Source organism: Rhineura floridana, chromosome 1 (genome assembly GCF_030035675.1).
Source record: "Rhineura floridana isolate rRhiFlo1 chromosome 1, rRhiFlo1.hap2, whole genome shotgun sequence".
Lineage (NCBI taxonomy): Eukaryota > Metazoa > Chordata > Lepidosauria > Squamata > Rhineuridae > Rhineura > Rhineura floridana.
The window spans coordinates 271,728,988-271,756,390 of record NC_084480.1 but is presented as its reverse complement, the minus strand read 5'-3'; the positions used below and the strand labels follow the sequence as shown (position 1 = coordinate 271,756,390).

At 41.0% G+C, this 27,403-nt stretch overlaps 1 protein-coding gene across 1 annotated transcript; it reads right to left on the bottom strand.

Moving 5' to 3' along the window:
* Window positions 1-27,403, bottom strand: PI15 (peptidase inhibitor 15). The gene is made up of 6 exons (XM_061605915.1): window positions 27,362-27,403; window positions 26,508-26,844; window positions 6,155-6,273; window positions 5,074-5,206; window positions 4,842-4,957; window positions 1-136 (listed from the first exon to the last, which is right to left on the bottom strand). The coding sequence occupies exons 2-6, from the start codon at window positions 26,778-26,780 to the stop codon at window positions 1-3; spliced, it is 777 nt and encodes a 258-aa protein (XP_061461899.1). The 5' UTR covers window positions 26,781-26,844; window positions 27,362-27,403.

Sequence of the window (27,403 nt, the reverse complement as noted above, 5' to 3'; positions counted from 1 at the left end):
TTACTTAAACCAATATAAGTAGTTTGATGTTACCCCTGGAAAGCAAAGATTGTCAGTGCAAGATCCTCCGTAACTGGGAGGGCAAGCAGAACATGGTACCCCTACTTTATATGGTGCTTCTCCGATCCAGTTCCCCCTGTGGGAAAAAAAAAGCAATCATGTGGTTAGTACTTAGAACTATTTGAACAATCTCTCCATCAGACAATAACGTTTAGTTTTTCTGCTTGTTATGTAAGGACTGAGTCTCTTCTGCAATTTGGTGTAGAAAAAGCACAGAATTTGTCACAGAATTTAGCTTCACCAGAAGTTATATATATCATTAGCTGAAAGTTTCTAGCCCCTATAGCTATGAGCGTGGGTTGGAATATGGACAAAGCCTGGAGATACCTGAGAAGAACCAGTTTTCCAGTGGTAATGGAGCAGGGTTTTTACACTCTTCATAATCCTTGCCCCCTCTTATCACTAGCAGATTCAGAATAAACTAAATTCAGATGTAGACTAAAGTGTTATTATTATAAGCTTTCAAAAGTAACCACATCAAATGTCTATTCTTGAATATAACCACAAGTGGGCCTTTAAGCTTTGCTGAGAATTCTGCCCCTCACCCTGAAAATTCTTTGCCACTCTCTCCATTGATATATGAAATGCTGACCCTGAAAATGCACAAGATTAAGGCTGGTATATGAAAAGTGTGGCCTTACTGTTGTTTGCCAGACAGAGTTATAATTGCCCTGATTTATACTTGCAGATGTGTGTAGGCAGACAGTGAATAGAAAAATAGCACTAATGGTACTTGTAAATGCATGTTTACATTTTACTAGAAATAAGACCTGAATAGGGTCCACAGAAAACTAGAAAAAAGGTTGTGTGGTGTAGTGGTAAATTTTGAAGTGAAGCTCATCATGACAGCCTCATGGCCACACCTCCACAGAGAGCCCATAGCAACTCTCCATCATATAATATTTTTATACAGAGAGAGAGTGAGAAAGAGCACAGAAGTACTGTCATGCCTTCCTCAGAAGACTCGTTCGAGGAGGAAGAGGAATGGGAGACCACAGACACAAGAGAGGGGACAAGCAGGGAGACAGCCCAGGATCCTTCACCAGACCAGGGACAATCCCCTGAGTCAGAGTCAGGAAGTGACCAAGAGGCTGCCCCTTCCCCAGCAGAGAGAAGACACCAACCGGTGTTGCAGCAACGAAGGCAATCAGGTCAATTACAGTGCAGGAGAGCTCGCAAGAACACAGGCTGATTGTAAGCACCTGGCTTCGCACGCCGAGCATAAAAGACTGGAAGCAAAGGGAGAATTCTTGCTAGAGTTAACGTCAAGCCTTCCTGCAGACATTACTCCAGCTCTCCTGTTAAACCCGTGCCTTGAACCCTGCCCTGCCTGATCGGATCTCTTGGTTTCTGGACATTTGGACTCCCTTAAGGACTTCTCTGCCTCCTCCTTTGGTGCTTCCCAAACAGTAAACACCCTGGCTGGCCCCCTGGTTCCTCCTGCCTGGCAGATTTATGGTCTGGCCTTATCTGTTAATTAGTTGCTAGCCACTGTGAACCCACCCCATTTGACAAGTACATTGTATAGTTCACAACTTCTTCGGATCATCTAACAGTCAGAACAGTAAGCTGGCAAAGGATGGGTTGGTAGTTAGCATGTTGGAATTTGACTGGGGAGGCCTGGGTTCACATCCCTGATCAGCCATGTGACATAAGTGCAATACTATCGTTACCTGAGACTAAGCTCCACTGAACTCAGTGGTGCTTACTTCTGACTGAATAGGTTTAACTTGTAAAACACATTGGGCTTTAACAAAATATTTCCAGCTAGCTGAAATTCAACCTTTAGTTTTTAATTAGACATGAAAACAATCTTGTAAAGAAGTGTTACCATTTACACTGCTAGCATGAAGTAGGAAACCCATGAAAGGTAAAAAGTATCTGCTTCAGGCCCAGCACCAGTGGTCACTCAGTAGAGCACTGGCTGAGGGCCCAGGGTCTCAAAAGAACCTTTACCAGCCTAATATGCTGCACAGTGACTTGTTGTCAGGCCTAGATGGAAGGGTCCAGACACTGCTTGGGAGCCGAGTTTAGGTCTGGATACCGTTTGGGGGTGCGGACACCGAGTTTAGTTCCTAAGCTGTGTCCACACATGCCTGTCTGGTCCTGACAGTAAGTGACTGCCTAGTCACCTGCCTCCACATCCCTGAGAAAGGGCCAAGGGGGGGGGTCCTTCTTCTTAGGCATTCTGGGCTAAGTGGTGCATAATATACCTGTGCTGCCACTGCAGTTTGCCACCTCACATAAAAAGAGATGGCGGAGAAGTTGCCACTGCTGTCACTGCTATTGCTATTGGATGAGACCGATTATCTGTATCCATTTCAATCGGGTTTCAGGCCCGGTTTTGGCACGGAGACGGCCTTGGTTGCCCTGTATGATGACCTTTGTCGGGAGAAAGACAGGGGGAGTGTAACTCTGTTGGTTCTCTTTGACCTCTCAGCGGCTTTTGATACCATCGACCATGGTATTCTTCTGGGGAGACTTGCGGATTTGGGAGTTGGAGGTACTGCTTGGCAGTGGTTCTGCTCCTACCTGGCGGGTCGTCTCCAGAAGGTAGTGCTTGGGGAGCATCGCTCGGCACCCTGGGCTCTCCAATATGGAGTTCCGCAGGGGTCAGTTCTGTCCCCCACGCTCTTTAACATATATATGAAGCCGCTGGGTGCCATCATCAGGAGTTATGGAGTGCGTTGCCACCAGTATGCTGATGACACACAGCTCTACTTCTCCTTTTCATCTTGTTCAGGTGAGGCTGTCAAGGTGCTGAACCGATGCCTGGCTGCGATAATGGACTGGATGAGAGCGAATAAATTGAGGCTCAATCCAGACAAGACTGAGACGCTGTTAATAGGTGGTTCTTCTGACCAGATGGTGGATGTTCAACCTGTCCTGGATGGGGTTGCACTCTCCCTGAAGGAGCAGGTTCGTAGCTTGGGAGTTCTTTTAGAACCATCCCTGTCACTGGAGGCCCAGGTAGCCTCGGTGGCACGGAGTGCTTTCTACCAACTTCGGCTGGTGGCCCAGCTACGCCACTATCTGGACAGGGAAAACCTTGCTTCAGTTGTTCATGCTCTGGTAACCTCTAAATTAGACTACTGCAATGCACTCTACGTGGGGCTGCCCTTGAAGATGGTTCAGAAACTACAGCTCATGCAGAATGCAGCGGCCAGACTGATAACTGGGACCAGGCGGTCTGAACATATAACACCGATTCTGGCCCGCTTGCACTGGTTGCCTATATGTTTCCGGGCTCGATTCAAGGTGCTGGTTTTAACCTATAAAGCCTTGCACGGCACGGGGCCACAATATCTGATGGAACGTCTCTCCCGATACGAACCTACCCGTACACTCCGCTCCACATTGAAGGCCCTCCTCCGGGTGCCTACTCAGAGAGAAGCCCGGAAGGTGATAACAAGAAAAAGGGCCTTCTCAGTGGTGGCACCCGAACTATGGAATATTCTTCCTGATGAGGTACGCCTGGCTCCAACATTACTATCTTTTCGGCACCAGGTAAAAACCTTCCTCTTCTCCCAGGCATTTTAGTTTCAGTTTTTAGCTTTTTAGCGTCTTAATATTTTTAATATTTCAGCTTTTTAATATTTAATATGCATTTGTATGTGTATACATATGTTTTAATTTTTTTAAATATTAATGTATGTTTAAATTGCTTGATATGTGGTTTTAATTGTATATCAGATGTTTTACTTGTTGTGAACCGCCCAGAGAGCTTCGGCTATGGGGCGGTATATAAATTGAATAAATAAATAAATAAATAAATATTGCAGCAGTGAAGAATATTTTTAAAAAGTAAAAGGGGGAAGGGAGATGGCAACACAGTTGGTTCTGCAAAGAGGAGGATAGGAGTTCTGGTGGCGGCATGGGTATTGGTGGAGGTGGGTCCATTGGCTGGACTATGCTGCAGGCCCCCTGAAGTCTGACGCAAGCCCTATTCTGCTTGAGTATTTTCCTCATTCTCTGACTTTTTATTGGCCAAGGATGAGGAACCTGTGACCTTCCACATGTTGCTGAATTACAGCTTCCATCATCCCTGCCATTGGCCATGCTGTCAAAGGTTGATGGGAGCTGGAATCCAGCAACATTGGAAGGCCACAGATCATCCCTACTCTGTGCTAGTTTGTCACAGACAATAGTAAAACTAGAAAGTGTTCTTATCACCTCATTTGCTTGCCAGAGCAAGGAAAGTCCATTAGTTACCCTGGCACTCCAGCAGATAATGTCATGACTCATTCTGTGGGGGGAAAGGCCCAGATCTGTGCTTCCCATGATTCCTGCTCTACTGAAAATGGAATGGACTGCCTTCAAGTCGATCCTGACTTATGGCGACACTATGAATAGGGTGTTCATGGTAAGAGGTATTCAGAGGGGGTTTACCATTGCCTCCCTCTGAAGCTAGTCCTCCCCAGCTGGCTAGGGCCTGCTCAGCTTGCCACAGCTGCACAAGCCAGCCCCTTCCTTGTCCGCAACTGCCAGCTGGGGGGCAACTGGGCTCCTTGGGACTATGCAGCTTGCCCACGGCTGTGCAGGTGGCAGGCCACATAACCCCTGAGCCACTCACTGTGGGGGTGATCTTTAGCTGGCCCTTTACACCCAGGAGACACAAGCGGGGATTTGATCTCCCAGACTCTGGACTCCCAGCCAGGCTCTCCTTGCCACTGTGCTATACCAACTGTACCTGCTCTACTACACCACCAAAAAGATGATGAGCCAATGCAGTTTCACATACAATATGTGAAAGCTGATGAAATGAAAAGAGAGCTACTTACTTTGGGGCATAGTTGCATACCAAATAAATTGCTCGTCGCCAAACCGACCCCCAGACATTCATATTGTTACATGTGTGGATTGCACAGCCTATTCGATTGGAAGTGGCCCAAACCATCTGAAGAAAGAGTAATGTCATTTTTGTTAAAGTCCAACTTGAAAAGAAACACACCTATCATAGGAAATAGAGCTCTAAACTGAAGCATGATATATGAAAAACTGGGTTCAAATCACCTGAGTATAGTGTGTGCACATGGGCCCATAGCATCTCAAGGGACACCTTGGATTGCAGTCTTGAGGATACGGAAAGGCATAGTCTTTCACTTCATCATACCATGGCTTTACTAGCTGGAGAATAGATCGGTATCTAGGTGTATTTAAAGTAAGAGAGAAAAAGACATTTTTGGAATGTTCAACATGATTGATGTGCATAAAATGTTTCTGAATGTTCAGCATTATTGGTGTGCATAAAACATATATTAGGCTGTGATTATTTCCTCCATACAATCAAGTGCTCAAGTATGCACTGGCCTCTTTACAGAGTGACTACATTTCTGTGGCTTGAAAAACTGACTCACTTTTTTGTGATCTAGCCCTAGGAAGAACTGGATGAAATGCATGTTTTGTTTGATGCTACAGTGTTCCTGATATTTAGATATGCTCTGATATTTAGGTAGCTTTCTGTTTTCCTTGGTGAACAGTGCTGTGTAATTGATTATTTTGTGTGTGTTTGTGTGTGTGTGTTTACGGTGATTAGACAGATAGACAGACAGACAGATAGATAGATAGATACTGGTTGTTTTAACATTGTATTTTAAGGTTGTTGCAATCCTCCCTGGAACCTCTGGGTGAAGGGTGGGCAATAAATACTAATGCTAATGCTAATAATTTCATGCCACAAGTTTCAAGATAGCTTAACCCCCCCCCCAAAAAAATCCCAATGAAATGTGAACATCCGCATAGATTTACAACTGAAGATAGTCCTTGGAACTATACAGCAAGAATTTTCTTTACCAAAATAGCAACTGTCACTGTGCTTTGTCAGACCACTATGCTGATCCAGAGTTTAGCATGTGTTCCAGTGTACACAGGGAACTCCTGCACAAATAGGCTTCTCTGTTTACTTCACTGAAAAGGAATGCACTGTGCCTGGACCCTATTCATGTGTGAAGCTGGCTCATTACCGATGTAGAAGGGACTGATTTTGTTGGGAAGAGTGTCACTAAAAGTGCCTATATTCTCAGGGAATGTCTGTATCAGGGTAACTGTCTTTAAAGTGCATTAAATGAAAACTTTCCACAAGTTATTTGCCCACCTTCCAGTCCGTACAGACAGATTTTGGCCCAGAAATCTCAATAAGTAAGAAGGCCCATGGTCCCAAATGCAGGTAGCAGCCCATGCTTCCGCAGACTTGGCTAGATTTTCATCCCAAACCTGGAAGAATACAGATTATTTACTTATACTGAACACTGAGAAGGGGGAAATTCAGAAATATCAACTGTTCATTTGAGAGTAGGTGATTGCTTTTAGGAGTTTCAAACTTTTAAAAAGCTGTTTTTAACTGTTTTTAGAAGTTTTAATTATATTGTTTTAGTATTAACATATTTGCCACCCTGGGCTCCTTTGAAGGAAGGTATGGGATATAAATTTAATAAACAACTACACAATAACAACAACAACAACACTGAATTAAAAATGAGAGTTGATGGCAGCTGCACAGGGTGTGGCAGAACTCTTTCCCCTCCTATAACCAAGTTTGGTTGGTCATCTGCCACGTTTCTTATGACAGCCTGATGGATCAACCAAACACGATGGAAGTAAATTGGCTAACTGAAGTTCAACCCTATGCATGCTTAAGCTCTTTTCAGGCATTTACCTACAGTGTTCTCAGGACTCAAGTAGGAAGGAGTGAATCTGCATGCACTAGACTTGCTCCCAGCATCCTTGTCCCTGTCAGCTCCACCCTGACCGTTGTGTGTTGAGGAGGAAGATCTGAAAGGGAATCATCACATGTTCTGCTGGACATACTTAGAATCCTCCATGTGAACAGGAACCCCAACTCTCCTGGGTTCCTGATCACATGGAGGATTCTAAGCACATCCAGTCAATCCCCCTTCAGACTCACTGCATGTGCAAAAGTCTGATGCTGGTTGGAATAGGGATGGGGATGTTAGGGGCAAGGCTAGCATGTGTTGCCCCATTCCTCTCTCCATGCATTCCGAGAATGCATGGAAGTAAACACCAGAACAGGACTGTCCTAGAAAGTAAGTTCCATTGCACTAGAGGGACCTATTTCTCAGTAAACATGCATAGGTTTGTGCTGTTAAATAGATAGGTTACTGCATTTGTATCCCATCCTTCCTCCAAGTTGCAGTACAACCTCACAACAACCCCCTGGGATATGTTAGGCTGAGAGTGAGCAACTGGCGAAAAGGCCAGCCAATAAATTTATACTCAACTTTAGATCAGAATGCTCTTTGCTTTTTGCTTTTGTTTTAGATCTTAACTTAGAGTTAATGCTGCCTCATGCCTACTGTTTTACATATTTTATTGCTGTTGTTTTTAAATCATTTTTATTATGTGAGCCAGTTTAGAACTCTTAAATAAACATTATAAGCATTAAATAAACAATATAAACACTAAAATAAAATCTAACCCCAGAATAAACATACACAGAGAAAGAGAGTATGGTCTTTCATTTCAGTAAAAAAAAAACCAGTTCCAAGGCACTTGACTCCATGTGCATAAATCAGGTCCCTCCATTAAAAAGTGTGTGGAAGCTATTGGGTGTGGGTAAACGATGTAATCTCTGGATTGCCTTTCTCACTTGACATAATGTGAATAAACAGATCCAAAGATGCAGTCATTTCTAGGGAGCTTAGGAAATGTAACTGAAAATTATCTTTAAGCATTAAACCAGACACACTAGAACTCATCATGCAAATCGTGGGTTTTTTAACATTTGTATTTTGCAGTCATACATTCATTCTGAAACAGTGTGTTAACAGTGCAATGAAAATGCTTACTCAGAAGTAAGTCACATAGTTCTCAATGGGATTTACTACTTACTTAGACTGCATCCTAAGTATTCTTGTTTTCCTATGTTGAATCTTTGCGAGAGTTATTTATTTTATCATTTTATCATTTATTTCATAGTTGTTATACCCTGCTGTTCCTCCAGACAGGAGCAAACTTACAACACAACATATGAACAAATCATACATCCATATGAAAACAACAATACTAAACCCAAATTCCAACCAACCAACCAACCACCATCATCATCAGATTCCAAAGGCCTGGAGTCGTATAAATACTCACTAATAGGCAAAAAACCTTGCGGTTTAAGAATGTACCTATAGCCCACAGATATTTCTATCAAACTTAAGTAGGGAAATTGGGCAGCTCTAGTGAATGCACCAGGGGAGCAGGAGACCTGACCTCCTCTCTGAGATATTGGACTGCCCTACAAATTTGTCAAAATGCAAACACAATTTGGGTTGGTCTTTCATAGTCCAATCCACTTCCTGTATAGCTTGGAAGAATTTGGTAACATGTGCCTCTGAGCATATGGTGAGTGGTGGCAACACCTGCAATCAGCCCAAATAACAGAAAGAAGATATGTCCTGTGCTGATCTTGTTTTAGCAGAGAGGAAGCAACACTATTAAGACAGTCAATATAGTTCAGATGGTCATTTTAAATATGTCTGATTTCCTTTGCAATTTCAGTGAAGTTTCCTACAGGAAGTCATATTCTTTTGTTTCTATTTCTGTGAAGATGTGAAGTACAGCAACACTTTGCAAAATTTACACTAAAAAAACCTCCAGAAATAATTGTGGAATAATGGCACTGACTATTCTGCAGAATAGTCTCCAGTGGACATGAGGAGTGTCTCAGTTTGCACAAGATGAAACAGTGGGAGGTGAAACATATTCTAGCAAAATTCTAGGTGTGCTCTATGTTTTTAATTGACTGTGCCCACCTTGCCTTAAATGAAGTGGTTTAAACATAGCAGGCTGAAAACATGAATCCTCTTTTTTCCAACAGCTAGAGTCATTGCTGAAGTACCAACATATTGTAATCAGTCTGATTTTACATCAAACTGCAGTTTCAGATTCAAATGTTAATGCACCCAAAGATGGAGAATTATATTTCGTATGTTTGTTGGTGTTCTTCTTACTTTGCTTCCTTCCTGTGTTACTACTGTTTGTACAGAGAATCTAATCTAGAAAATGTTCTTTCCCTCATTCATCCTAGAAATCTGTGTCAAGTTTATTTTTATTAATTTCAATGCCTTTTTATTGGCCAGTGTCATATGATGGTGAAGACAGTCTTTTGTGTTTCAAATTGGAAGTTATGTTCTATTTCTGTTTTGGGTGCATTAACTGCAGAATCTGAAACTGCAGTTTGATGTAAAATCAGACTGATTACAATATGTTGCTACATCAGCAATGACTCTAGCCCAGATCGTAGTCCAACACTGACCTGAGGGAGGAGCAGGGAGGGGAGGAGGGGAGGAGATTGGGTGGGTGGGCACTGGGCAGAGGGGAAGCCCCTTTCCTTTCCAAAAGGAAAACATTATGAAGAGTATCATTGCTTTTCAGCATTTCCCCTACCTTTTTATTCTACAGCAGGCACATATAGCCTCCTACCCAAATTTAAACCAAAGCTGTCCCTGGCCACATCCACACCAGGCCTTTATTTCACTTTGGACAGTCATGACTTCTCTCAAAGAATACTGGGAAGCGTAGTTAGTGAAGGGTGCTGAGAGTTGCTCGGAGATGCCCTGTTCCCCTCACAGACCTTCAATCAGAGCGGCTGACTGTTAAACCAGTCTGGCCACTGGAGCTCTGTCAGTGGAATAGGAGTCTCCTCTCAGCACCGTTCACAAACTACACTTCCCAGGATTCTTTGGGGGAAGCATGACTGTCTCAAGTGAAATCAATGTCTGGTGTGGGTGTGGCCCCCTGATTAGCCAAGCCCAGCAGCTGTGAGCCTGGCTTTTAGAACACTGACAGTTGGTTCTTGCTGAGCATGCCCGACACTATCATTCAGTTCAATGCAAAATTTCTTAAATTTATTAAAAATCAGCCAGGCATTTTTTAAACTTTTAAACTGCAGAAGATGAAGGACACAGTATGGGGCAAGGTCAGTAATAGGATTAAACTGTGAACGTGACTGATTTTTAATTAATTTCAACAGATTATGAGAACTGACAGGAAAAAGTCCAAAAGGGATCTAGGTTTTTTCCCTCTCTTTTTAGACTTTGAACTCTCTATTCTCTCTGACTCTTTTGTGTATTGCCATGAAAATTGAGAAGGTTGTTAAGCAAGTGTTTCTGATTTCAGGACTATAAGTTTTGTAAGGTTTTATTTTGAAATGAGCTCACAGGAAGCATCAGAATTGCATGGGTTTTTTTTCCATTTAACATTGCAGAATGTGAAAAATCCATGCTGGCTATAGTATACAGCCACTCTAGTGGCTGTATAATTATAAGTACTAGTGTTAAGTGACTATACTGGCATGCTCAGTGCTTTTTTTGATAAAAAATGAGGTGATGGTACTCATACCTTGATAAAAGTACTATGAGTGCCAGCACCCAATGGTTGCCATGGGCAGCCAAAAAAGAGGTGCTAGTACTCCATACAATTACACACACACAAAAAGCCCTGGGCATGCTCTTATTTTTCACTTCATTCAGGCAACCTTCTGATCTATGTAGTTAAAACTGAGATATCTTCTCGCTTGAAATCATTAAAGGCATTAAAATACACTCCTTTTAGATTTTCTGCAGTTTGAGGGATTTAAACTTCAAGTAAACACTGTACTTGGCATGGTCCTCCATGCAACTGTGTGCCACAGAAGGCATGTGATGGGGATATTTTTAAAAATTATTATTGTTGTTGTTGTTGTTGTTGTTGTTATTGTTATTATGTATCCCTGTATTATCATCCCAAATCGTATATCTTTGCATGTAGGAAGATTTTGACATGGGAGCATTTTAATCAAGCAATCTCACAATCACCATTACGATGGTACAGTCAGTGGAGCAGAGCTTGGAAAAGTTACTTTTTTGAACTACAACTTGTTCCTAGCTGCCACTCCTCTCATGGATGGGTTCTGCGTTGCTCATCTGCTGTGCCCACTGGCTTGTGTGTGTTGTTGTTTAATGCCAGATCGGTACACAATAAGACCGCTCTCATCCATGATTTGATTGTGGATGAAGGTGCCAATTTGGTGCGCGTTACTCAGACATGGGTGGGTGAGGTGGGAGGAGTTTGCACCTTTCCTGGTGCAAAACAATCCCTTGAAGTTGCTATTAGCTGCAGAAGGGGGGAAATACAGACACAATATAGGTACCTGTATTGCTTAGGCAGCTCAGGATGAGGGGGGATTTTGCATCAGGGTATTAGTAAAAGGAAGAAAGTTAACGACACACGTTATGGCCCCCTGATCCAAAGCCCCTCCCCTATGGCTGCTTTTAGGAAAAGAAAAATGTTAAGAGATCCAGTCCCTGTCATACCGCGTAACATGTAGTTTGGCCCTTAGAGGAGAGTATTTTCTACACTAAAGAGATATTGTCATGTCAATCTGTTTAAATAGGTCCAGAGATTCCTGACATGCATGATGACAGGCAGTTGCACCACAGAGTTGGGAAAACAAATAGGAGGCAAGATGTCATGCAGCTGAACTTGGCTCTAATACAGACATGGCTCATTCACCCACAACCTGCCGCATGATGCAAGTAGAAAGAGTCATTTTCTTGACAATCAGTATTGTGAAACTTTGCTTTTAAGCAGTTCAGTGGATGCATGCAACCTACTTAGCAATCACCATATTTGGACAATGTTTTAATATAAAGGAAACCATTTCTCTATCTGCCTGCTTTTTACCCATGACTGGAAAACACCTCCCCTCTTCTTTTCAGTGCATACTAAGTGATGAAAACACATGAGCTCATCAGAATTTATACAGACAGATTTGGCTGGCATTATGTGTTTATTTCATTTATGAGATCACCTGGATTCTGAGCTGTCCCTCTAAAATGTAAGAATGATTCCTCTGGAATCTATCTGAAAGTCACCTATTTGAGATATATTTAAATATACTACTCAAAACTAATTAATACCACAATATCCTAGAAATAGGCACTTTTCTATGACCAATAAGTACCCTCAAATTTCTTCTTCTTCTTTAAATTAGAAACTGTGTAATCTCTTACAGACCTACAGCCAAATATTTGGCTCAGTGTTTCAAGTCAATGATTTCTATCCATTGAGGGTGTCATGTGTAAATTTTCATAATGTGGAGCAGGGCTAAAAGCCCATACAAACAACCTCACTTTGAGTCTTATACAAGTTTGTGCATGTAGCAGGAAGCTGCTACATTTGTGAGAAATGCCCCCTCCTTTAATAAATTATTCTCAGGGAGCTAGCCCCCTTTATTACTCCATTCAGTGGTAAATGTGGTAGGAAGTGTGGTCAGCGGTCCATGAGTAAAAATCTCTGGATCTGACTGAATATAAATAAAGGGTTATGTCAACTGTTAAGTCATACTCAAATGAAAATTTTTAATTGTTTTTAATTTTTTTAAAATTGTGTTTTTAAATTGCTTTTGTGTTTTAAAATTTGTATATTTGTTTTTAATGTTTTTAATTGCTGTAAACGGCTCAGAGAGCTTCGGCTATGGGGCGGTATATAAATGTAATAAATAAATAAATATAAATAACTAAATAGACCAATTGAAATTAATGGACATGAATGATTCAGGTCAATTGATTTTAATGGGTCTACTCTAAGTAAAACTTTTTAGTGATATTTGTATACTTAGTTGGCTACAGCCCATACCTCCCAACTTATCTTTAAAAGACTATGAACTGTTTATCGACATTCCAACATGAAGTCATCCATTTCAGCATTTAGAATGCTTGTTTTTGACCATTCCATGACATCACAGCACCTCAGTAAATAGCTATAGAGGCTCACAAGTAAAAACTTGTGTTAAGCCAAATAAGATATTATATTGTATATTTCCTATTTCCAAGACTATTTGCAGGCTGCTAGTCACTATTTGTAGGACAATAGTCCCTGAAATGTATATGTGAACACATATATAGAAAAAGTGAAAGGCTTCTGCTTTAAAAAGCTTTTTAGCTAGCCATTAAAAACAACTGAACTTTATTTGTATATAGACAACCTAGGGATTAAGCTGATCTGAAAGCCCTATCCTCTTGTTTAAAATACTTAACTTTTATTATCAAAATGTTTGTAGTAATAACCTTATCTGTCTTACTCCTTGTGGTTGACTACTACTGTTCCCATTTTAAAGAGTAGGAACTAAAACTGAGAGGTAGTGGTCTGTGCACAGCTACCTTGTGAGTTTTTGTGCATGATGGCACATAGACCTGGATCGAAACCTCCTGTGTCCTACCTGCCAGAATTCACGGGGTCTCATTTGTCCTGCTCTATGAGTACTTCTAGTAGGGGTGGAAATTTTACCTTGCTGGTGTTGAATTTAATGAAACCTATGTTAATCAATCTGCAAAATAAACCTTTGGTACAGTTTAAGTCTTACAGTTTAATTTTAGTTCTTGCCAAGCTTGTCTTGCAAATCCTAATTGCAAATAGAAAGATCTATTTGGAAAATATTGATAAATAAGCACTTTACATCAATTGAATAAAAGCAAAAATCAAACTACAACATTGTAGACAAGATCTAATTTGAAGGCCACAATGAGTGAAGGTATGATTAAACCTTTAATTCAGTAGGTTGAAGTGCACTTAACTTGATTGCCATCAAAATGTTTTCCTTGATGCAAGGTTGTCTGATAAAGCTGCAGAGTGGAAAATGGGCCACTAATGGATACCTCACATGCCAAGAAGCCATAGCCTGCCTTTTGGGCATTGTGGGTGCCCAGTCTCTGGCATTACCAGTTGAAGTATCACATATAGCAAGGTTCAGGAAGGCATCTGCTTGTGGCTCTGGAGAGATGCTGCCAGTCATGGCTGCCCGTATTTTTCAAGAGGGAATATAAAACTGATTTAGGATAATCTTACTGCTACTGTAGAAAATCCAAGGGGAAAATCCACCTGGAAATATCTGTGTCTGACAAGGAAGACCCAGAGGGCAGGGGCAGTATTCTCCTGTTGTAGATCAAGCCCAAATAAGTTGCAGAGTGTGGTAAGGATAACACATGAAGTAGGAAAGGAACTATTTCATGTGAGGGGGTTACAAGGCTTGAGTGGTATGTGATGGGCAGAACAGCATGAAGATGAAGAATCTTTTGCAGAAGTACTACGAAAGTGACAGCCCTGTTGATTTCATCCTGACAAAGATGGAAGGTGGGAAAAATAAATATGCCAGCTCCAAGCTGGTGTATTTCCCTCCCTTGTCAGGAAAATTAATCTGTCCCCAACATGCCTCAAGCACACCCATTTGTCTTTCTTATTGCCATTGGAGCACTGATGGTGAAAGGGGGGAAATCACAGAAGCTTCAGACAGCGCATAATTAAACTATGGAATTCACTTCCACAGGAGGCAGTGGATGGCTTTGAAAGAGGATTAGAAAAATTCACTGAGGATAAGGCTATCAAATCTACTTACCACAATGGCTATGTTCTGCCTCCACTATTGGAGACGGTATGCTTCTGAATACCAGTTGCTGGAAACCCCAGGAGGGGAGAGTGCCCTTGTGCTCAGGTCCATGGGCATCTGGGTGGCCACTGTGAGAACAGGATGCTGGACTAGATGGTCCATGGGCTTGATCCAACAGGGTCTTTTTATTTTATGTTCTTATGTAGAGGTTCCCATGGCTGCAGCAAAGAGGCCTCCAGGGGCAGACCTCCTTCTCTGCCTCCAGATCTCGCTCTCTGTCTGCATAGTCAAAGGTGCATAAGATCCTGTGGCCTCTGGGACACCTTCCCAGGGACGATACAACCATATACATAGAGTATAAAAGGGCAGTGGAAATAGCCAGAGAGGAGGACAGTTTTGGAAACTTCCTGTCCAGTGATGGACATAAAAAATTGGCCACTGAAAACAATCTTGAAGGGTGTTGGGCTGGAGCTTTCTATCATGAAGAAGAGAAAGAGATGGAGCTGGGTGACGTGATAATTAGAGATGGAGCTAGTCCACGGTGTGAAAAAGGACCTTTTTTCCTGAGCAATCCCAAGGACACAATCACAACTATATAACAATACAATATGGTTGGAATCTAAATTCTACTATCAGTCTCAAGTTATTCAGCATTTCTAGGAACTATATTTTTGGATGCAATTTTTATCGTCACCAAATATTCAGCTGTTAATATAAACAGCTCTAAAATTATAACATTCCTTTTTTTGTTTCAAATATGGAAGTGAATTAACCATGTCCAGGATTACAGATTCCATATATATTTGTGCACAATCTTGGGCCACATCCACACCATACATAGAAATCACACAGCTTTCTCCAAAGAACCCTGGGAACTATAGTTTACTCCTTATGGAGCTATACATTCCCAGGACCCTTAAACTGATTTCCAAGATTCTTGGGGGGGAAGTCATATGCTTTAACAGTGTTAACTGTGCATTAACCGTGATTTAAATGTATGGTGTGGATGTGACCTTGAACTTCTTGCTATGAGAAATATAGAATCTCATAAAACAGGATCTTTCTGCATTTAAAACTGAGACATTAGTGAGATAGTGGTTGTATTTAGTGTTTTTTTGTGAAAAGAAAAAGAAAATAAAAGAGGTGCAAGTACTCATATCTTGATAAAACTACACAAAATGGTTGACAAGGGCAGCAAAAAAGGAGGTAAAGGTACCCCATATACCCATGAGTACTGTCACAAAAACAGCACTGGTTGTACTAAAACATTAATATATGCCCCATGCTGATGGCTGTCATTCACAAGGGATCTGGCTGTGTTTATTATAGGATGACTGATCTTTTTAAAGACTTTCCACAAATATTAAATTTGCATATGGTACATATTCCTCCAATCAGACCACTTTTAGGACAAGTGGAAAAAAACCACGCATGCCAAAGCCATTCAAAATAGGTCATTCCTTTTTTTAATAGTTCAGGAAGTGCTTTCTACTATGAAGAGATCCTTTCCAATGTCTATTTGTTGTTCAAACTGTTCTGCGATCTTTCATTATTAACACATTTCCTGGCTCGATTTTTAAAAACATTTTCAGTAACAGTTTTAGCTGTCTGTGGCCAGTTTTTGCACAGAAGGCCACCATGTGGATTGTATCATTTGAGAGAAATGAAGGGGGAGTCAGTTAAAAATCTGACTTTTTTTTACACATTCTAAGATTTTAATATACCATTAAAAATTTCATAGAGACTTGGCTAATTTTCAAAAATACAGCTATGCATTTAAACAGATGAGTATTTTGCAATGCTAACGACATTATGTGCTCTTAATGTATCCATGCATATTCCAATCGAGGTTCATTTTCGGAAACATTCATTTTTAAAGTCTCACCAAATCAAAGGTGAAACAAAGATAAGAATATCACTATGACCTTGTTATAATTTCTTGGCTGATATTGCTCACAGATGGGTGCATCTGATGTTGCATTTTCTGTCTTGCATATTGAAAATGTAAGCAGAGATTCATCCCACAAAAGGCCAAACGTAGATGTCATGACTTTATAATGTCAGAATGGTGTCATGTGAGCAAAAGCCAAGAACCTACAGATAAATTCCCAGGATCTTTATAAGACATGTCTATAATATTTGCCTCTGATATTCTAAAGCTTTGAAGATGCATGCTTTCAATCAATTTCTGGCTACTGCCCTACACGTGTTTTCAAATCACAAAGAGTGAAATTTATTTATTTATTGAATTTCTTAGTCGCCCATCTGGCTGGCTATCCAGCCACTCTTGGTAACGTACAAAATAGGCACACAAATATAATAGACATTAAAAATCTGAAAACAATGACGATAAAATCTAGCCCACCCCAAAAGCCTGCCTGAAGAGCCAGGTCTTCACGGCCCGGTGGAAACTCATTATAGAGGGGACATGGTGGAGATCATTTGGGAGGGAGTTACACAGGATGGGGACCACAATTGAAAAAGCCTTCTCTCTAGTCCTCACCAGTCTGGCTGTTTTGACTGATGGGATAGAGAGAAGGTCTTTTGAGGCTGATCTTGTTGGGCAGCATAGCTGATGATGCTGGAGGCGCTCCTTCAAATGAACTGGAAGCAGCTCTGAGACAGGGATTTTGCCCAGTAGATCCCAGGGTCGGGATCTAAAGAAGAGGCAAAGATGCATAGGAGAGATTGTGCACTCATCAAGAAATCTACTTCCTGCTGTAGCAGTTTTGCTCTGCTGATGTGGCAAGACTTCTTAAGTTGAACAGTAACTTGTTGCTTTGATGGTAGGTACTGCAGCAGTGAAAAAGTCTAAAAGCTTTGACTGCACAGTATATTTCTCATCTTCAGTCACACATCTTTCCTTTGTTATGGACTATCCAAACTAAGTGCAGGATGATTGACAGCAGGTTTGTTTAAATATTTATTTATTTATTACATTTATATACCGCCCCATAGCTGAAACTTTGTTTATGGAAAAAAGCTGGGAAGGGTCACTATCTACCTTGCCTTTAGTCTGAAGGCTAAGTCAAACGTGTGGTGATTATTGAGGCTAATCTTCAATGAGACTGTTTCTGATTGCATGGCTGGTATTGCGAATGGTCTGATATGCATCAGAAATGGGGAAGGCAGTGCGCAGTCCAAGGCTATTCAATGGCACTACAGGCCAGGATCTCATCCCTATCAATGCTTTGATTTAGTAGCAGTGCTCTGGCAGGTCCTGCTTGTGAATATAAAGGTTCAACAGAGCTTTGGACCCCAGTGGATCAACAGCTGCATTCCTGGGAGTTCTCCCAGGTCCTGTACAGCCCAAATCTCCTGCTACCTCTGATTTGCATATGCTACCTAAGTTGTAGCTGGCTCCTAGATGAATTAAAACTCTTCAGATATTACTTCAGTGATGGCTTTGATCCTAACATTGATGTACAACTAGCCAAATATACAGTCGCTTTCATTTCTGGCTGGCAAAACAGGTCATCAGAGGAACTTGTATAAGGAAGCTATATAGATTGTACCTCCATTTCCTCATCTTTCTCTGCCCACTTCCCTGCTCCTTAACAACTATGTGTGCTGCTACCACATTACATCTTGTTCCATGTATTCTACACTACACTATGCTGAGGGCTAGGTGTGGCAATAGAATCGCCACATACTGCTGTAGTGATGCAACTGACAGCAAAGTGATACAGTATCCAAACACGTCTCATTTCACTTGCGCAAGCCTCCTTGTACCCTTATTTGCTACTTATTTGTCTACTTCTTTGCTGCCAAAGGAGACAACACTCCCAGCAACTTTGAGGTAGGTGCAGATCTACTTCCAAGCCCTTTGGTACCTATTTTTGTATACTAAACAATATATAGCATTGTCAGACTATAAGAATATCCAGTGGAGTGAACCTACAACAGTGACTTCAGTGTGCATTTTTACTTCATAACAATTCCGAGTTTTTTTTATGTAATGATAACAATACAAAATCATAGCTTGAGTTGGGAAGGAATTGTAGCTCCGTAGCAGAGCACATAGGGATAGTATTTAACTAACTGCTGGCACAAGGATTAGCACGAGCACAAGAAGATTCCCTCCCCTACCCGTCCGCCCCCCTCGTGAAGCCTGCACTGTCACCAAATCTTCTTCAGAGGGTTCGGAGGGAACAGTAGAACAGATTTAGGGGGCACACAGGGAGATGAGACGGGGAGATCCTTCCATCATGCAAGGAGAAATCAGAATCTTAGCTTTAATACTGTCCTGAATACAACCCATTTTTGCATTCAGAAGGTCACAGGTTCAATCTCCATTTAAAAGAATCAGGTATCAGGTGAGGTGAAAGACCTCTTCCTGAGACCCTAGAGAGCTGTTGCTAGTCAATGTAGACAATATTCATCTTAGATGAGCATCTAGTCTGGTCTAATATAAGGCGGTTTCCTATGTTCCTGAATGCAGTTGCAATCTGTTCTTTTCCAGCAATCTTGGAATGCAATCCCATTTTATGACCTTTTAGCACAGCATATTTGTAGGCAAGAACAATGTGTTCCCAACTACTATATGTGACATTTGGTATTAGAACTTCAAAGTATGCTGGGGGATCCAGTGTCGTTTGTTATAGTGGAGGATTTAGTCAAATGCAAAGAAGCATTGCATGTGATAGGAGATACAAAATAGAAGCAATTTAAACTGTAGCATCTTGTCCAGCCTCTGCTGGAGGCAAGGCTAATGGTTACATGCAGTGTTGCCTTATTTGAGATGGTGCAACACTTATGGAACTCTTGCCTAACAGAAGCCTGCCAGGCTCAGTGTCTTCTTAAGACCTTTGCATACTGAGCTTTTGACTGATGATTTTTAGTTATTCTGCTACTGATTTAGCCATTAGTTTTATTGCTGGATTTACTGATTTTTAGTGTTTTAATTGGCAATTCTAAGTATGCGATTTTTGTAATTTCTGGAATGAGTGCCCCTTGAAACACAATAAAACTGAATAAATAAATAAAAAGATATAACAGTGTTTCAAAAAGGATTTGTTTATATTTTGTACTATCAGTCATATGGAGGAGAGGAAAATATATCACAAACTCAGACTTAAGACATTAAGAATTTATATTTCCTTTCAAGCCAGCATATTGGATTTTATCCAGCCTATTAAGCCACCAACATTCATACTGCATTATTTGGATTTAAGATTATTGGCACTCTTAAGAAACACTACAACATCTGCTTCTGATGCCAATGGAACATCACTGCAACATCAATGTAACTTGTTTTACTGGTATAATCAGTCTTAGGGCTGGGCTGTCATTTTCACTGGAGTTAATAGAAGTAAAATCTCTCTCTCCCCCCCTCCAGTTTACTGAAATCAATTGACATTTTGACAATGAGAAGAACTGCATCTTTTCTCCCCTATAACAAAGATTTGTTTTTTGAACATGAGGGCAAGATTGATGTGGCACTTAACATGGAAAACTGCCATTTTAAATGTTAATGTTAGTCCCTAGAAACCTGGCTGTTCACTTTTTTTTTTTGAGCCATGCCTTCCTGATCCTATGAAGTGACAGTATTAAAGATGTGTCCCATTGATCACGAATTACCATCTTTACCATAGGAAAACATACCATTCACTTTATCCTCTTTCAAGATATGGTCTGTTGTGCTCTGGAATGTACTGGTTTTAAGCATGCCACACAGATCCTGGACATTCAGAAACTACTATAAGCTTCTCTATAAGCTTCCCACCCCCCAATGTTGTGCAGCATGGTCAACTAAAATCAATCAAGATGCCATGTTAGATTTTCCAGGGACACCACAGCATTGGAGCAGCAGTTGCAGAAGAAGAAGTCACCTTCCAGTTATTCATCAGCCGTCATAATGCTTTTAATTGGCTTTATGCTAATCATTTACACTGCAGTCCTAACCATGTCTACTTAGAAGTAAGTTCTACTGAATTCAGTGGGACTTACACAGATAAGCGGGTTAGGACTGTAGCCTTAGCTAGCCAAGGTTTAACTATGCCTGTCTATTTCAGAACCAGACTAATTCATTATACTTACGAAAGGGATCAGCAGTCATGTGACTCATTTGCTACTCTCCTGGCCATACTGTTTAGTAGAACATTCACCCTATGAAAATTGCCTAACACGAGTTTCCCCGTCCCAGGTGTTGGCCATCATGATGTGGATAATGGACAGTGAAAATTTCTGCAATGATGGGTGAGAGTCAAGTAGTAAGTGTTACAGTGCAGCTAGGGTGTAGGAACCTATGGAAATGCTGGTTCTCATGGCATTTAGATCTGCATCTTAAACTGGAAGTCTCAAGTGATTCTGAAATGAAAATTGTAGAGGTATAACAAATAATTCAGATTTTTCCTCCAAAATGCATTAAATAAATAACCATTGTTATTCTATTTTTTTCCTCTTTCATTTTCATAGTTTGCCTTGATTCATTTCCTGAATCTTTTAATGAAGCATTCTTTTTGAACTGCCTCTCTTGGCATTAAGTTCCAAATCACATATGGTGACTCATGGGAGTAAGACCATTTGCCACAGGAGTATCATCTCCTAGTCTTCAAGGAAAAGTTGTTGTTTTTAAAGAAAAACTTATTTACATATTTATAGTCAAAAGTACCATTCTTCCATTGACAATATGTGAATTAACCCTAAAAAGGTTTTCACCTATTAAAATTAACTTTGTGACATACCCTTTCCTCCCTCCCTCTGAATACACTGCAGAAAAAGGTGCTAGAACAAGAACATGTTCTCAGTTCTCCAAGTAAATGTTGGGAGGTGCTGAGTATATAGACTGCACAATCTGAGCTGGAAATAAGCAAGTTCTTTGGGAAAGAACTGTCCAAATGACATTCCTGGAACAGAAGAGCTGCCACCACCCCCATCCTATGTTGTCATGTTGATGGACTTCCTTTTCTTATGCTTGTTAGCAATCTGTGGCCATCCAAGATGCTTCTCTGACTTTAAGATAAACATTATTCTTGTATAATAAGACAATGGCCCTTTCAGAACTATGTGAATTCTTTACTCAGTAGGTAACAGGATTTCTGCTTATCCAGCCTGTTTGTAACATTAAAACACATTTCACTGAAAGCTGCAATGAAATGAAATTTTATATGTAGAGCTGCTGTAGAACATACTAATTCATCTCCAGGGGGGCTAGACTGGCAGGATCACGTTACTGGCAGGTGCTCCAGATTGTGCATTGGCTTCCTGAAGCATTCCAGGAACAATTTAAGATGCTGGTCATAAACTATAAAATCCTAAATAACATGAGTTCTCTTGGAGGTTAACTCTTTCCTTATACCTCATAACAATCTCTAAGATCAAATGAGAACTTTGTCAGCTATAATGTTTGTGAATCAAGTATGAACAATGAGGATACATAGGGAAGTACTCTCAGCAACTACTTCACTGGGCTGTAGCTGAGTAGTAGAGCAGATGCATGAAGGTCCCAGGTTCAATCCACAGCATCTCTTGGTAGGGTGGAGGAAGACTGCTGCCTGAAACCTTGGAGACCTAGATGGACCAACGATCCGACTTGGTATGAGAGAACTTTCTATACTTCTACATTTATGAAACACATTTATGAACACTAAACAAGACGAAGTGGCAAAAATGTCCCATTGAGATAGTTTCAGGCCCAACAGATTGTAAGCTGAATGTCTCTACTTTTTCAGCAGCTGAATGAGTTTCATTAAGATAATTACAAAAACTTGTAATAATATAGATGCAATGCTAGATGCTATCTACTACTTTAGACAGGGTTACTTTAGCAGATAGCATACAAATTTGGTTTAACTTGGTAAAACTGGTTTGGTCACCCCTCAAGGAGAGTTACCCAATTTGAAACGCATGGGCTTTTAATAAAAAATTTCAAGTGCACATTTTGAGGCCTCTTTTTCTCTCCAGTCCTGTGTGCTGGTGCCTTCCTTCTCATCTTAAGAGCTCTAAAGTGAAAAGTTTTCAGTACCACTTCACAGTCTATTAAAATGGCCTAAAGATCTGCAGCAATTAAAATGGACAGGACACCTCTCATAGGCAATAGCCAGTTGTGGGGGTGTTTATCCTTTTTCCATTCCTTTTCCAGGCCTCTTATTCTCCCCATTCATCTTTTCTAAGTTCCTTCAAGAAGGAAGAAATGCAGATCCAGGTTGTCAAAGAGCATGGAAGAGCTGCAGCTCAATGGTAGAGCACATGCTTTGCATACAGAAGGTTCCAGGTGCAATCCCTGGGAACTCCAGGTAGGGCTTAGAGCTGCTGTCTGTCACTATATGCAATACTCAGTGTGATGGAGATATGGTCTGACTCAGTATAAAGCAGGTTCTTATGAAGGATAGCTGTAGGAACCCAGTGCAAGGGTAGAAGCTATGGTAGGTTTCTTCTCATTCCTGTAAGGTTAGAGAACACTCTGGCTTCTCCACACTCTGGGATCCATATGCGGCATGGGAGGCAGGACAAGGAAAATTAAGTGTGGGAACTAAGCAAGCTGACAGGAAGGAGAAAGGAAAAAGCAGCCACCACAACTGTAGTAAGTCGTCTTTATAGTCACTCACTGCAGTTCTTCAGTGCTTTGATCTGACACAAATGATATAAGGGAGAGGGAGTTCATACTAAGGCTGTGCACACGCACCCAATCCAATTTTGGGCCCAGTCCAATGCTTCAGATTGGCTCCCATCTGACCTGAGATGATTCAGGCCCTGAATCAATTCAGGGACCTTGCACAGAGTTTAATTAGATTTTAAAATCATAATTAAACATGCAATGGGGGGGAGAGAAAGAGATGCATGCAGACTGCCTGGATATATCTTCTACCCCTTCCTTGCTGCCCCCCATTTTGGCAGCCCCGGATTGCTTTGGATGGACCCAATCTGACCAAATCGGCCTGATTTGGTTTGGAATCTGGGATTTGGCAGGAGCTGGTGCACAGCCCTAATTCATACCACCTCGCTCAACAAGTTCATGGAATGTTTGAGAAGGATCATGGGGCCTTGAGAGCAAGTTCACCCCTGCACCTATACCTTCAGCATGAATGAGAAAGGCCTTTGTACATTTACTTCAGTACACATGTCAAGCTCCTTCTCACACATGCTAAACATGCAGACAGCAGGTGGCAGGGCTACTTGCAATTGTAGCAGTGATGGGGGAAAACAGGATTATCCTCTACATCCTCTATGTTCCTTGTCTGACAGCCTCCATCATTACTTAAAGAAAAGGAAGCAGCAATTCTAGATTCCTTAATGTATAAATAGAACTCAAAATCTGGTTGTGTAATCTGGTATTTTCACTGGAACCATACAGAGATAGAAAGATGTAAATTGCTAGATTAACAAGACTGATCCAACAAAACATTATTTTAACATCATTTGGTTCCTCTATGGCTCTTGTTAAGCTAGATTTTTTTGCTTCTACTTTAGATTGTTGGATAGATGGTGAAGGTTTGGCTCATCTCACTCACATCTTATTAAGTTTATGATCCTGGAGGCCCCTGCAGATTTTTTCATCAATACTGTGATGTTTCTGGTCCCTTATCCACAAATTCACAAACTTAATGACTGGCGGTATTCCATCAGTGTGGACATCTGCTGGCTCTCAGCAAGCTTGGTTCCAGTGTGCTGCTCTTATTGCCAAAGGTCTGGCACTAAAGACTTAAGCAGCAAAGGTAATCCAAACCTGGATGGCAGAAATGGTATGTTTGGTTTCCAAGCTTTTTCTGAGTACACTTTTCATAGGTTTCCCTTCCAAGGTTTTGGGTTTTTTTTACATATATGCCATTGATGTTTCTTGCTGTAGGAAGGAGAGATCATGGAAGATAAATGGCCTGAATGCATAACACTGTTCATGGAATTTATATTTTCTGGAAGTGGAGTGGTTGTTTTAATAATAGTACAGGAAGGAGGATTTTTATCCGAAGAATTTCTATCCATGTTTGTTTCACTGTATTTTTGATGCTCTTTTAATATCAAAACTCAATTAAGTGATAGGCTTAAAAAGTCTGGTGAACATGTGGGTTGGATGGCTCATGTGGGGCACTAGCAAAGTGTCTATGGGAGGGGCAGTGCTGCTTGTGTGGGGAAGTACCATGTGATCCATTATCCCATATGATTGCTAGGGTTAGAGGGCACTGGTGTGGTATGTGGTATCGAACCACAAGAAAACAGCAGCTTGTCCTCCTACACACTGGCTGAGTAACATTAACTGCTTTTTGATAGAAAAAGTGGATGGTCCTTTCCAGGGCATCCTTCGTCCCCTAGGACCACAAAAATGAATTCTTTTCCATGTGGGGGTAAGGTTTTATGCTGAATTCAAGCATAACGTTGAGTTCCCTCTACCCCTTTTTGTCCTGGGTCTGTTTATATCTGTTTTTATTATTAGTCCTTTGAGGTAAGGATAAGAAACCTGCGGCCCTCCAGATGTTGTTGGACTCCAACTCCCATCAGCTCCAGCCAGCAAGGTCAATGGTCAAAGGTTATTGGAGTTGTGGTCCATCAGCATATGGACGGCCATTGGTCCCTTTAAGGGACATGGACGCCTATATCTTCAAAATAGGGTGGTATAAAAATATATGCAAAGAAACTGAATTTCAAATATAGTATAGAAAATGATTGAAAGATTGCTACCATTATAAGCACAGAGAGGGGTTTTTACATGATTAACTTCTTTTGAGACATGTTAGGACACAATCTGCTTTTTGTTATGTAAAAGACATAATGTGACATAAAATAATATGCCTTCTTTGGAGAAATATTAGGACAGGAATAGATAACATGGTGTTCTTCAGATGTTGGAGTACAACTTCCATCATCCCTGACCATTGGCCATGCTTGCTGGGGCTGATGGGAGTTGTAGTGCAAAACTTCTGGAGGGCACCAGGTTGGCTGTCCCTGTATCAAGAGAACTCAAGACTGCTGTGTCAATATTGCACTGATATGAGCTTTCATGAACAATAGCTTACTTCATTAGGAACAGTGGAGGACAAATAACCTTTAAAAAATCCACTACAAATGTCCATTGTCTTTACATGAGGTAATTGCTATGACCTCTCCCCCACATCCCTTAAACAACAACAACAAAAAATATTGGAAACTGTAGTTTGTGGAAGAGAATGAGAATTCTTTACTTTACTTTTTTTTACAGATCAGTAATATCTCTCACAGAACTACACTTTCCAGGATTTCCTGGAAATAAGGAATGGCAGTTTAAGCAGTTCAAGTTTGCAGTGTTAATATGCTTCCTTCTCCTAACTTCTGCCCTCCAAAGAAGGAGCTAAAGATAACACAAACAAATCCTGATAGCCAGAATGTTGAAAATATAAAACATAACCTTAAAAATCCATGGGAACATTAAAGCATGGATCCTAATCTATGGATGATGTGTTGTACATAAATAGAAGCTGGTCAACCATAATCCTTATTCAAATGCCATCATCTCCCACTATTTTGCCATGCTGCCTTGGGCCGATGGGAAATCATGCTGACTATGATTTTAGGTATATTCAGACACACCATTGAAAGGAAGATTGAAATCCCACCACCACCACTCCTCATTGGTTTTTGTATGTTTCATTTATTGCTATTATTTATTTATATATCAATGCATGATATATACATCAATGTGTTTGGCACTTTACACTGATACAAATAGTGCAGTATTAATGCAAGGGATTACTGGCATTCAGAATACGCACAACTGAAATTAGGCATGTTACAGTGGCATGGTGGCTTATATCACAGTCAAAATCTCTATGTCATAGGTGGAGGAAGGGAGATGAGGTGATCTGGGTTATTCAGTACATACAAAGCTATCCAGTAGTTTCAAAAGCCATTGGTCTAGCTAACTTCAAAGGAAAAAACTGGGGGGGGTGGCATAGTTTAATAGAAGGGTAGCCAGTATTGCTGGACTACAACTCCCATCAGTCCTGACCAGTGGCCATGCTGTCTGGAGCTGATGGGAGTTGTAGTCCAACAACATCTGGTTAGTACCACCTTGGCTATCCCAGCTTTAGTAATAAGAAACATCAGCTTTATATCTTCATCCCTAGACCAGCATTTCTAGTGAATCAAATGAATGTCTACTTACCATATATTCCATGTTAGATGCGGGTGGGAAGACTTTGCCTCTTACTTGGTTGTGATAATCCAGAATGGCAATCATGTCATTCTGTGAAATGTATCGTTTCCTCCTGGCTTTGGGGACACTTGCAGAATCCAGATGAGCATTCAAGACTGCTCCAGGATCAGTGTCATTATTGGCTGACAAGAACAGCTCAGTGGAATTGTGTAACTCTATTGCACTTGTTTCACATAGTATGGAAATTAAGAGGGCAACACTGATTGCAGAAATTACTATCATTTTGGGCTCTGGGGTTGGGGTGGGAGCAAAGCTTTACTTTAAGTCAGGAAGGTACGGAGAAGATCTGTGAAGAGGAAAAAAGGGTTAAATAATGTGACTGGGATATTTCTGAATACCTTTCTCTTTCAAATGAATTTCTCCCTCTCTGCAGCTGTTCCCCAAATTTATTTATTTATAACATTTTTACCTTGCTCTCTTCTGCTGTTTGTTCATATATGCAAGATAACTGAAACTATGATGTTTTCAGAGAGTCAAATAAAGCTTCACTTTGACTCAAGTCACCTAGCAACCATACACACATATTGCACTATAGCTTACAACAGGATTTATAACTGGCCACCTTACTTCTGCAAAGAGCACCTCATATCCTGACAATGAAAGATCCATCCATCCTGGTCATTAGGAATATGCATTTTCACTCATCCCAAACCCCAATAAAGAGTTGTCAGCAAAGTGATAAGCAAGACACATGCGAAGGCATGGAAGCACAGGCTTGTACTGTTAAGTTGAGTCCAGCACAATAGGATGTGCATTAATAAAACTGCATGCAAAAGCAAAGTGACTTGAGCTCAATGGCTTACCTCTCTGCAGAACCCCACAGCCTAGTGTATGGTTCTTCCAAG

What these genes read in the sequence shown, in the direction of transcription:
- PI15 (XM_061605915.1), bottom strand. Translation starts at nt 26,780, where the DNA reads ATGATAGTAATTTCTGCAATCAGTGTTGCCCTCTTAATTTCCATACTA. An exon ending in CATCTAACATGGAATATATG is followed by an intron (nt 6,274 to 26,507) that starts GTAAGTAGACAT and finishes GTATTCTTCCAG; the next exon opens with GTTTGGGATGAAAATCTAGC. An exon ending in TGTGCACACACTATACTCAG is followed by an intron (nt 4,958 to 5,073) that starts GTGATTTGAACC and finishes CTCTTTCTTCAG; the next exon opens with ATGGTTTGGGCCACTTCCAA.